The 11868-nt window shown below is 40.1% G+C and overlaps 1 protein-coding gene across 1 annotated transcript; it reads right to left on the bottom strand.

Annotated features, from left to right (window-relative positions):
• LOC108825861 (F-box protein SNE) lies at positions 1–843 on the bottom strand. The gene has a single exon (XM_018599217.2). The coding sequence runs from the start codon at positions 643–645 to the stop codon at positions 175–177; it is 471 nt and encodes a 156-aa protein (XP_018454719.1). The 5' UTR covers positions 646–843; the 3' UTR covers positions 1–174.
• Positions 844–11868: the final 11025 nt, after the last annotated feature.

The following is an 11868-nucleotide window of genomic DNA, read 5'->3' as shown; positions in this document are numbered from 1 at the left end:
TGAGAAAAAAAAAGGAGAAGATCCCTCGTTTATTAATCAAAATCTTGTAATGAAGGTGATAAAAGGAAATGATTTCATAACAAATCCGAGCAGATAATAATAATAAGAATATGATAAAGAATACAGTCTTCGAAACTAATAATTTATTATAGGCCGTTCCGGCAAGAAGACTTATCAGACGACGTTGACGGGCTTCCGGAGGAACATGAGCGAAGAAGGTGGCGCGTCTCCAAGCCACGCACCGACGTAAAGTCGCTCGTAATAGTGGACACAGTAAAGAGAGAGCGAGAGCTGAAGCTGGTCTCGGCTCCAAATAATCTTGGGGAGTCGTTCAAGGACGGGACGGATGCAAAGGAAGTAGAGACGTCGGTAGCCACCGAGAGCCGACACAATGGAGCGTATGGAAAGTGAAGGTCGTGGTGACACTTGCCGGAAACAAAGCTCTTCCCATATTGAGTCGTTACGAGCCACAGCCGACCAAAGACGGCACACGCAAGCGGCTGAACATAGAGAAGGGCCGTCTAGTCGCCGTAGGATTTCTACTAGCACGTCATGGTGGTCGTTGATGGAGAACTCGGAAACGAGGTCCACTCGCTGTCTCTTGTTGTTACTTTTCTCGACCATCCTAGTTCGTTTACTCGACATGGTACTAAAAAGAGAGAGAGAGAGAGAGAGAGAGGTTTAGTGTTTCAAAGAGAGAAGGTTGATACAGCTATTGAAATCATACGGGGACATATAAATATATATATGTAAAAATATTGTGTGAGTGAGAAGAGAGGGAGTGATGTTTATATTCTTTTCTTTTAGCAACGGGGAGTGATGTTTATATTCAATCTGTAAAAGAATAAAATTTAATGTTGGTTGGGTGGTTCTTGTTGCTTTTATAACCTTAGTCTATATCATTATTTGTTGTCTTTTTGTTTTAAAAGCTGCTGGTAGAACTTATAACTATTTGTTTATTTACTTTTCTAATTAAACGTATCTATCCTGATATGATGGATGGAGTTACCTGACTAACATTGCTACAAAACGACACATGTATATCCAATTATTGATTGAACATAATTGGTTAGTATTATATGTATAGCAATTCACATTACGGGGAGACGAAATTATTTTCGTAAATAGTGACTCTAATACATGGTTAATGTATTAGTGACCAGTGATTGCCTTTTGAAAGTGAGCTAGCAAGAGACCTGAAACTTCAAACCTAATCAAGATGAATTGGTAGTTAATCTTGTAGTTGATATTGAAGTATATGTATACGACGAATACAATATTACTAATATGACTATATGTGGAAATATAACCTACTTTTGATTTAATGGATATTGGTGGGTATTGGCCTATTGGGTAATGGGTAACGTAGAAAGTTGAAAGGATTTGGAACGACAAGTACGTTCTTTGTTTCCTCCACGCTTAAAATGTATTGTCCGTGTGGACTCCTTTGGTTACAGTACTGTACTACTGTTAGTCAAACCTCTCACTGACTATTTTTAACCAGAATTAATTAACCTACAAAACTTTAGAAAAACATTTCCGCAGATACTGTTTGTAACTTTCTTGAATAACAAAAGAACCACAACCAGAAAGTATATATGCATTTACATTGGTAAAAAAAATCATCAAAAATCTATATATACGCATTTTAAATGGTCAGTTTGATGTATTATGTACCAATCTTATATAATATTTTAATAGTTAGAAAACAATGTTATATAATATTTTAATAGTTTGAAAAAATTATTTTTCTATTTTATTGATAAAATATTTATTCATTTTAATAGCTTTTTAAAAGTATAAAAAACTAATAAATTAGCTAAAACCCATCTGACTAGTCAATTTTTTAAGACAATAGTCAAAACAAGGATCTAGTTACACCTCTTACCGATCAGATTGCCATTCAACTTTGTTTTTTTAGAAAAGCTAAAATCTCGTTCAAAAAGAAAAGAAAAGCTAAAAGCTAGCCACAACAAAACGTCAAAACCTAAGCAATTAAAATCCAAAATAAAATAAAGAGTACTCTAAAATAAATCAATAAAAACTATTCCATCACGCTAGAGTTTTTTCTTTTGAGTTTTACCTAATAATAACTTATATACTTTTCTTTCTTGTAACACGAAAATTACATTCAACTACGAGATCACTCCCACCTGAAATATTTACACCTTTACAATAACGTCTACAAACATCTTTTTTTTTTGGTCAAACAACGTCGACGAACATCAAACCATGGCTATAATGTATTTAGTTTTAGAGATTATACCCCACATCAAATTAAGCCTTCTCACACCATTTATACTAGATTCGACTCAACACCAATCGATGCACTGATATTGATGTTTAGTTGGATTGAGGAAATTATCAAAAAAAATTGTACGTAAAATTAGTTGGAGACTTGGAGTATATATGCATGTGAAGATCTTTAACCAACGGATAGTTATATGTAAAGACATATCTATTGTGTGCATGTGAACATCTATATAAGAGAGAGAGAAAGATTTTTTTTTTTTTTTTTTTTTGAAACTGGCTTTCATTAATAAACTGCAGAAAAAAAGAAAAAAAAATACAAGCCTTTGGAGCTATGGTTTTAGGGCGTAGCCCAATACAAAACATGAATAAAGAACCTTAAGTGAAACAAGCCCAAGTGAATTGTGTAAAAACCATGGTTAAGCAGCCCATCTTGGCCCAGTACTGATTTGATTCCAAAAGAGCATTACGATAGTTTGAGAAGCGGAGAAGTCGAAGCGGTGAAGAGTGATTTGAGGGGAGAGAGATCAGCCAATCCATTGTTGCATCATCAGGGAAGCCATCCTGGGACTTGTCTCTCTAAAGCTCTGAATGCGATTCCTGATTTGGTGGTCTATAGTTTTAAACAGAGAGTCTGTGTTCCTAAAAGCTCCTACATGCAGTCTCTGGTTTCTTTCATGCCAGACCCAATACATCACCGATTTCCACACAAGTAGCGTGAGGAGGTTCGATGATCGAGAAGAAGTTAGAGACATCATCTGGTCAAGTAGAGCTGTCCAAGAGCGATACGGTTAGATGTTGCATCGAGAAGCAGCAAGGCACCAAAGGTCATAACTAAAGTTGCAATCCATGTAGAGATGAGATCGTGATTCAGCAGAGGAGTTGCAGAGCAGGCAGAGAGGACTTACTTGCAGCCCCCATCCCAACATCCGATCCCGAGTAGGTAGACGATCAAGGACTACGAGCCATCCATGGAAGTCATGCCTTGGGATGCCTTTCTTCGCCCAAATCGCCGATGCCCACTGCACTGTCGCTTTACTTCCACATAGATAGTGATAAACATCAGCCGTAGAGAATCGGTTAGTTGTGTTCCCTTGTATTTCCCATTCAAAGTAGTCCGCATCATCATTAAGATTAACTGTTGTCAGGAAGGAGAGAAGCTGTAGCTGGTTGTCGGAGCGTGCTGGAGGGAGGAGCCAGACCCCGTTCCTGAGGAGAGACGAGACCGTGGCGTGGAGTGGGATCCCTAGTCGAGATGTAGCACCTTGCAAGTAGTCATAGAGGCACCCAAACGGGGACCAATTATCAAACCAGAACCTAGCCGATTCTCCATTCTGCAATCGAAGACAGATAAGTGGATACACAACATTTTTCATCTTTAATAATTTATTTGCCAACCAAGAGAAAGAGTTGCTTGGTTTGGTTGTCCAGTAGTTGTGCTCTGAGCCTTTGAGTATGACTTCTTTGAACCAGGAAACCCACACCGAGTCAGGCCGGAAGAATAGCATCCAGATTAGTCTCATGCAACAAGAACGGTTCCATATGTAGAGATCCTTAACACCCAGTCCTCCCTGTTCTTGGGTAAGCGTAACTTTGTCCCAAGCCACTCTGGCCGAATTCCTAGACTCAATATCCCCCTTCCACAAGAAAGTACTACACATTGAGTTGATTTTGTTGATGCAGGCGTTTGGCAGAATGAAAGAAGAGCACCAGAATGTAGTAATGCCGGAGATCACCGTTTTTATTAAAAGTAAGCGACCCGAGAAAGAGAGAGATTTTACCGACCAAGAGTTGAACTTAGTTTTGATTTGCTGCAGTAATACCCCACAGTTGGCCAGAGAGAGCTTCCTCGAGTTGAGAGGGACTCCAAGGTAGCGGAAAGGAAGTGAACCGTGAGACATTCCTGTTGAGGCTTGAATCGTATCAATTTCTTCCTGGTCCATTCCTGAGGCAAAGAAGGATGTCTTTTGGAGACTCACAGCGAGGCCTGACCTGTTCTCAAATTCACGGAGGATCATGAGAACGTTTTGGACAGACTCAATCGAACCGTCGATGAAGATCAGGAGGTCATCCGCGAATGAAAGGTGCGTCAACTTTGCTTTCTCACATTTTGCATGAAACTTGAGCTTGTTTGCTACTACCGCCTTATTTAGCATAAAAGATAGACAATTCATTGCTATAACAAACAAATAAGGTGACAGCGGATCACCTTGCCTCAAGCCTCTCTTACCCTTGAAATAACCATTTACCATTCCGTTATAACCAACCATGAAACTTGGCGTACAGATACAGGCACGAAGCCAGGAGATGAATAGCGGTGGAAGGTCCATACCCGTCAGACAAGCAAACAGGAAATCCCACGACAGTGTATCAAAGGCCTTTGCAATGTCAACTTTGATGGTAATTTTCTTCTTCCCTTTGTTTCGATGGTAGCCATTAATAAGTTCACTCGCAAGATTTGTGTTCTCAAGAAGCAGCCTGTCCTTTACAAACGCCGTTTGACTAGGAAGAATTAAGCTAGGTAGCATAGGCTTTAGGCGCTTTACCAAAAGTCTAGAGATTACTTTATAAATGGTATTGAGACAGGAGATCGGCCTGAAGTCTGATACTTTTGTTGCCCCTGGAAACTTAGGTACCATAGACAAGATGGTGGCATTGGCCGTTGAGGGAAGAAAACCTGAGGCAAAGAAGTGCAATATAGACGCAGTAGTTTCCTCACCAACAACTGACCATGCTCCCTTGAAGAACCCTGAGGTTAGACCATCTGGCCCTGGAGCCTTATTAGGATTAAGCCTGAAAAACATTGCCTGAATCTCGGATTGTGTTGGCACAGAGAGCATAAGCTGAGCAGTTTCTGCAGAAACGCGAAATCCAGTCAAGTCCAAAAACCAGTCTGGTGGCGAGTAAACTCTTGAGCAAGGGAGAGAGGACGGAGAAAGGACAGAACCAAAGTGCGACACAGCATGAATACTCATCTCTATTGGGTCTGTTATCCAGATGCCTGAGGGAGTCATGAAAGCTCGAATAGCGTTATAGCTAGCCCTGACTTGACAGATCCGCATAAAGTAAGTAGTATTGAGATCCCCTTCTCTAAGCCAATTTATCCTAGATTTTTGTCTAAAATAAATTTCTTCAATGCAACGCAGGAAGGACCATTTCTGATGTAAATCTCTCTCAGCTTGGAAGGTCTGTTCCGAAGGGGATTGAAGCGCTAGTACCTGCACACTTTGCAACAAACTGTAAGTTTCAGAAACTCTCTCCTGAATATTAGAAAAATTCTCTCTGTTTATTTTTTTGAGATCTCTCTTTATCTGTTTTAGTTTCCAACATAATTGGGTCAGAGTCTGACATTCGGTTCCGGCTTGAATCCAGGCACATTGCATTAGCTGGACGAAGTTGGGGTGCTTTGTGAGATAGTTGGGAAATTTAAAGGGTTTGGTACCAGCAATGGGCAAGGTATAGGCTAAGTCAAGGATACAGGGTGCATGGTCAGAGATAAGGGGAGGAAGGAAGGTAGCTGTGGCGTTAGGAAAAGCAGAAATGGAGGGGCTATTGACAAGTAACCGATCAAGCTTCTTGGCTATAGGATCAGACGGCTGCTTGTTTGACCAAGTATGACTAGGCCCCAGGTATCTAAGATCAAAGATCCCAGCTTGAAGAAGGCAATCTTGGAATTGGTACATTTGAGTATCGGGACCAGATCCATCATGTCCAGAATGCTCATTGGGGTGTAGAATTTGGTTAAAGTCTCCCCCCACAAACCAGCAGTGAGCATCCAGATTTAGAGTTGCCTCCAGGTTTATCAGCTCCACCCATAAATCTGCTCTCTCTTCACCAAGATTAGAAGCATAAACCGCAGAATAGTAGAACGGTGGGGAGTTAGGGATAGTCAGCAAACAAGTGATGCATTGTCGAGATTGAGAGACAACACTGACTCTGACTGTATCTCTCCAAATGATGATGATACGCCCGTCAGGATCAGCAGAGTGGTTAGAACAGAAGGACCAGCCAGGGCAAAGATGGGCTAAAAGGGGTTTCAAATAAGGTTCTTTAACATGAGTTTCGAGAATAGCTCCGAATAAAGGCTTATGGCATTGAAGCCAAGAAACAAAAGGCCTGTGCTTGTCCGGCTCATTAATGCCACGGACATTCCAAAAAAATAGCTTAGCACTCATTAGGATAGAAGAGGAGGACCCACATTAGCTGAGGAATCCTTAGTAACCAAAAAGTTAGGGACATCAAAAGGGTTAGAAGAGGTAGAGGGGGGAAGAGGTACAAAAGGGGAAGGCCTAGAAGAAGAAGGGGTTGGGGGTTCAGTGGAAGAGGGGAAAGAGATGGCTAAAGGGACAGAGTTTTTAAAAGGGTTAGGATTTGCAGATAAAGGAGGGGAAAGAGTTGGTGATGAACGAGAGCGTTTAAGAGAGGGTCTAGGGACAGGATCGGGAGAGGATAAAAGGTTAAAAGGGTTCTTTGAAAGGGTGAAATCCATAGGTGAGGGGAGAAGAGGGTTGTGAATAGGGTGAGAGGAGGGGTCCTGACTGGTGGAGCAGGAAGCCAGAGGAACCAAAGAAGCCACCTCCGCAATAGGAATAGGTACCTCCGCAACAGGATCAGGTACCACTACAGGTCTGTACATTTTTCCTTTCAGTTTGGGCTCCTTGCGAGGCGTTTTAGTTGACAAGTCTGGATCTTTTTCAGGAGGCGGTGGAGTATACGTGAGACAGTTGCGCACAATATGCCCCATCTCCTTACAATGCGAGCAAGTGGGCGGCACCCAAGGGTAACTAACTGAGACTTCCACAACCTCACCGCTCTGTCGCTCAAATTCCACAACTGAGGGTAAAGCCTTAGTAAGATCGACTTCAACCTTGTGACTTGTGAAGGGAATCGAGGTGAATTCCTTGTGACTTGTGAAGGGAATCGAGGTGAAGGAAGGGTCCAAAGGAAAGAATCCACGAGAGAGAACTGCAAATCCAATGCTCCTCCAATTTCGTTTTTCTCTTAAAACATGTTCTTTTCTCCCCTCTTATACCTATATTGCTAAAATTATGCACATATATACACCAAGACATTTTACCAAAAAAATAATATTATACACGCAAAGGTTTGATCAAAAAAAAAATACACACCAAGACATTAGTTAAAAAGTTACACACCTATATATACATATGTCGTATGGGTGTTTAGAGCATATCCAACGAAAATAATTTCATTTTAAAATATTTTAAAATATTTAAACATACTTAGTAAAGTAACTAAAGGGTTAGATTAAACCAATCGAAACAACATGTGAGTCATAATTTTTTTTTGTAAGTTTTCTAAGTCTCTCAACTAAGAATTGTACCTCACTATTTATGTCCTTGTTTTTCAATCCTAAGAAACTATTTAAAATTTTCCATCGAAGCAGCTTTTATTATTTTTATATTATCTATGTTTTATAAAAAATCTCATTTTGACATTTTAACAAAAATTAAAAATGATTAAACTGAATTTATATTTTTATTAATTACATTTATTTGACTTATTATATTTGAGATAAATAAATTTATTTATAAATCAATGTATTATACAATTAATATTAAATTAAAGTAAGTATCAATTCTATTAGAATTCTAAAATTACAAAAGTGTCAAAATATTAACAAAGAGGGAGCAATTTTAGTCCTTCCAATCTTTCATGTATTCTTCACGTTCTCGTCTTTTTTTCTTTTGTTTCAGGACCGTTGTACAATTATCCAAACAGAGTATATTCATGCATGTATACGTACACGTAGATCAGTAGATGTACTAAGTTACTACCATTTTTTTTACTGAAATTTACTACCACATTTGCGAGTAATTTTTTTTTTTTGGTCATCATATAGAAGGCGCAATTGGAAAAATTTAACTTCTTTCATTTTAGAAAATGATTGTGATTTCATTAAGTCGCTCGGAGTGGTTTCCCACTAGGTTCTGTATATTTTTGTAATGTTTTAGGTGGGATTTAAAATCGAGTCTTAAGTTTCTGCTCATATATATATATATATATATATATATATAATATTTTTACTACAATACCATTTAAAAACAAATATACTTCAATCCGGCCACTTTGTTTCTTATTTAAAATAGGAACTGCTATTGTCTTCTACAAATAGAGTAAGAAATAATATTTTCTACTTTACATTTAATAATGATATTTTAAAGGAAGACATTGAAATGAATTCCACTATTATTGTAGAGTTTCTCTATTTTTGTATATAAAAACATTATTGGAGATTGTTTTGTATCTATTCTCTCTAAAATTTTCATTTCCGCAAATTTCTAAAATTTTAATGATGAACTACCATATTTTGTCTAGTGAAAAAACGGAATACATTTGTTTCAAAGAGGGAAAATGAAATATATACCCAGCAAATTTTACAACACTACAACGCTTTTTACTGATTATTGTGGTCTATCGGTAAAGTTCTTCTTTTTACTAACAAGACTTCTTTACAACGCATAAATTTGTATCATTTTAAATTAACAAAAGCCCTACACTAGCATCCAAATGCAAAGACAAAAGAAAAGACTGCCACCTAAACAGGAAAAAATAGAATGACATGAAAAATGAAATCATTATTTCAGAGCCAAAAAATTCAACAAGCATCTATCAAGCATTTAGTCAATAAGTAACTATTTAGTTTCATTTTCACCAAAAAGAAAAAAAACTATTTAGTTGTCTTTTTGCGTTGGAATTTCACAAAAGTAGCAAAACCGGAAATTCGTTTTAATACTCAGCTGGCCTAGCCTCCATATATGTTTTTTTTTATAGCCTCCATATATGTTACGTACATTGTATGCATTATATATGTATAATATACCTACAGCCAGATGTATTCACTGTATAAAATTATTGAAATGCATGTCGACAAGGAAGAGATAGGGTTTTGTTTGTCCTGTGGTGGTAACCGTGTATGTAAGTGTAAGGGAGCTTGTCTGTTAAGCATATTTTTTTTTTTTTTTTTTTTTTTTTTTCATATTAAAATTGCATGAGAAATAAAATAATACAAGCCTAGGCTTTAGATGTTTTTGACCCAACCCAGTAGATAATTGAAACCCAATTCAAAACCCAACAGTTAACCAACACATAAAAGATAGTAACCCAAGCCCAATTGACAGTAAACACTAGCCCAATAGCTCTTTTGAGGGAAGTAAAGCATCGAGGATATCGAACAGTATAGAAACGGAGAGTCGCGAGGATGATCAGGCGGAAGAGGAGAGAATTTCCAGTTGAGGTTTAGGCGAACCACTGCTGCATCATCAACGAAGAGACACGAGGATTTGTTGATCGGAGGCTCAGGATCCTGTCCTTTAGTTGTCTATCAATCAAACGAGAGATCCCTTCCACCGAACGGAAAATGTTTCGATGAAGGCGCGCATTCCGCTCTGACCACGTCCAGTAGATGCAACTCTGCCAGCATAGGAGAGCTAGCTTCCCTCGCGGTGACCTCCCAGTTTGACCCTGAAGCTGCGCCATCGTTAAATCCCAGGAGCGATTGGGAGTAATCCCACAGCGAGGCGCCAATGTACCCCATAATCCCCAGGAGAAGTGGCAATCAAAGAATAGGTGGTTCCTACTCTCAGGCATCACATTACAGAGCAGACATAGCGGCGATGTCTGTAGCCCCCATCCAAGAATTCTATCTCTTGTCGGACAGCGGTTCAGCACAAATAGCCATGTCAAGAAGCTGTGACGTGGGATGCCTCCTTTATTCCAGACAATTGCGTTCCAAGATACCGGCTGTCCCTGCACTCGAAGCTTCCGATACACAATCCCAATTGAATACTTCTGATACAAGGTTCCCTCTATTACCCATTCATAAGAGTCATTCTCTTCAGTTAAGGTAATAGTAGTTAAATAAGATTGCAACTGGACCTGTGCTTCCGATCGTGCAGGAGGAAGGAGCCAAGTATTGTTGTTTGAGAGGGAAGCAAGAGTTGCGACGTCTGCGATCCCCAAGGAAGAGCGAGCACCCAATTGGAGAAAATCTCTTAGTCGACCAAAAGGAGACCAGTGATCAGTCCAGAACCGGCAAGAGAGACCATTGGCAACCTTAAGGTGAATCCACTGGTAGATTAGAGGACTCAATTTCAGTAGTTTGTTCACTTGCCAAGAGAACCTCCTGTTAGGGGTGGTAGTCCATAAGTTGCTGAGATCCCCGTTTAAAACCTCCTCCTTGAACCATGCCACCCAGATAGAGCCTGATTGGAAAAATAACAGCCAGATTAGCTTTAGACCACACGCCTTGTTCCATAGTAGTAGGTCGTTTACACCCAGTCCTCCCTCTTCCTTCGGTTTTGTTACCACTGCCCACGATACCCTAGCTGTGTGGTGCCCGTCTATATTTCCCTTCCACAAGAAAATTCCACAAAGGGAATTTATCCTCTTCACAACAGCTTTTGGAAGTATGAATGTAGAGCACCAAAAAGTTGTGATCCCTGAGATCACTGTCTTGATTAGCAATAACCGACCAGCAAAAGATAAGGCCTTTGAACTCCATGAAGAGAATTTACTCTTGATCTGTTGCAGCAGTCCTTCACAGTTTAACAAGTTGAGCTTTTTTGTGCAGAGAGGAACTCCAAGGTAGCGGACGGGGAGAGATCCCATAGGCATACCAGTTGTAAACTGAATCAGATCGGTTTCTTCCTGCGAGAGTCCAGATGCATAGAACGAGGTTTTGTGCACACTCACTGCTAGCCCAGAACGACGCTGGAACTCTCTTAAAACCTGAAGAACAGCCTGAACCGACTCCAAAGACCCGTCCATGAAGATCAAGAGATCGTCAGCAAAACAAAGGTGTGTGAGCCTTGTTGATGAGCAGTTGAGGTGGTAATTGAAGCGCATTTCTTGGGCTGCTCTGTTAAGCATCAGAGAGAGATTATTAAGCGCAATAACGAAGAGATAAGGGGATAAGGGGTCCCCCTGTCGCAAGCCCCGAGTCCCCTTAAAGAAGCCATTTACCCGTCCATTGTAACCCACAGTGAAGGCAGGAGTGCACACACAAGACCGAACCCAAGAAACAAAAGTTTCCGGCAAGTCAAAACCTTTCAAGCAGGATAGTAGGAAGTCCCATGACAAGGTATCAAAAGCCTTAGCTATATCCACCTTTAGGGTTATTCGTTTGGTTCCGTTAGGCCTGTGGTATCCATTTACGAGTTCTCCCGCCAAAGTAGTATTCTCTACTAATAGTCTACCTTTTACAAACGCAGTTTGACTAGGAGCTATTAGCGATGTCAAGATTGGCTTCAAGCGTTTAACCAGCAGGCGAGAGACGACTTTATATGTTGTGTTTAAGCAAGCAATGGGCCGAAAATCAGTGATCAGAGACGCTCCTGTATGCTTGGGGACCAGGGTAAGAATGGTGCTATTGGTGGTAGAAGGCATGAAGGAGGAGTGAAAGAAGTGAAGGATGGAGGCTATGACTTCATCTCCCACAATAGCCCACGCCGATTTGTAGAAACCGGAGGTAAGTCCATCTGGCCCCGGAGCCTTATTTGGATTGAGCTTGTGCATCACAGTAGTTATCTCCTCGCTTGTTGGTATTGCAGTCATCATCATTCTCTGGTTACTATCACAGCGGAAAGGAGAGAGGGC

This window comes from Raphanus sativus, chromosome 9, assembly GCF_000801105.2.
Source record: "Raphanus sativus cultivar WK10039 chromosome 9, ASM80110v3, whole genome shotgun sequence".
Classification (NCBI taxonomy): Eukaryota; Viridiplantae; Streptophyta; class Magnoliopsida; order Brassicales; family Brassicaceae; genus Raphanus; species Raphanus sativus.
This window is presented reverse-complemented; position numbering and strand designations above follow the sequence as displayed.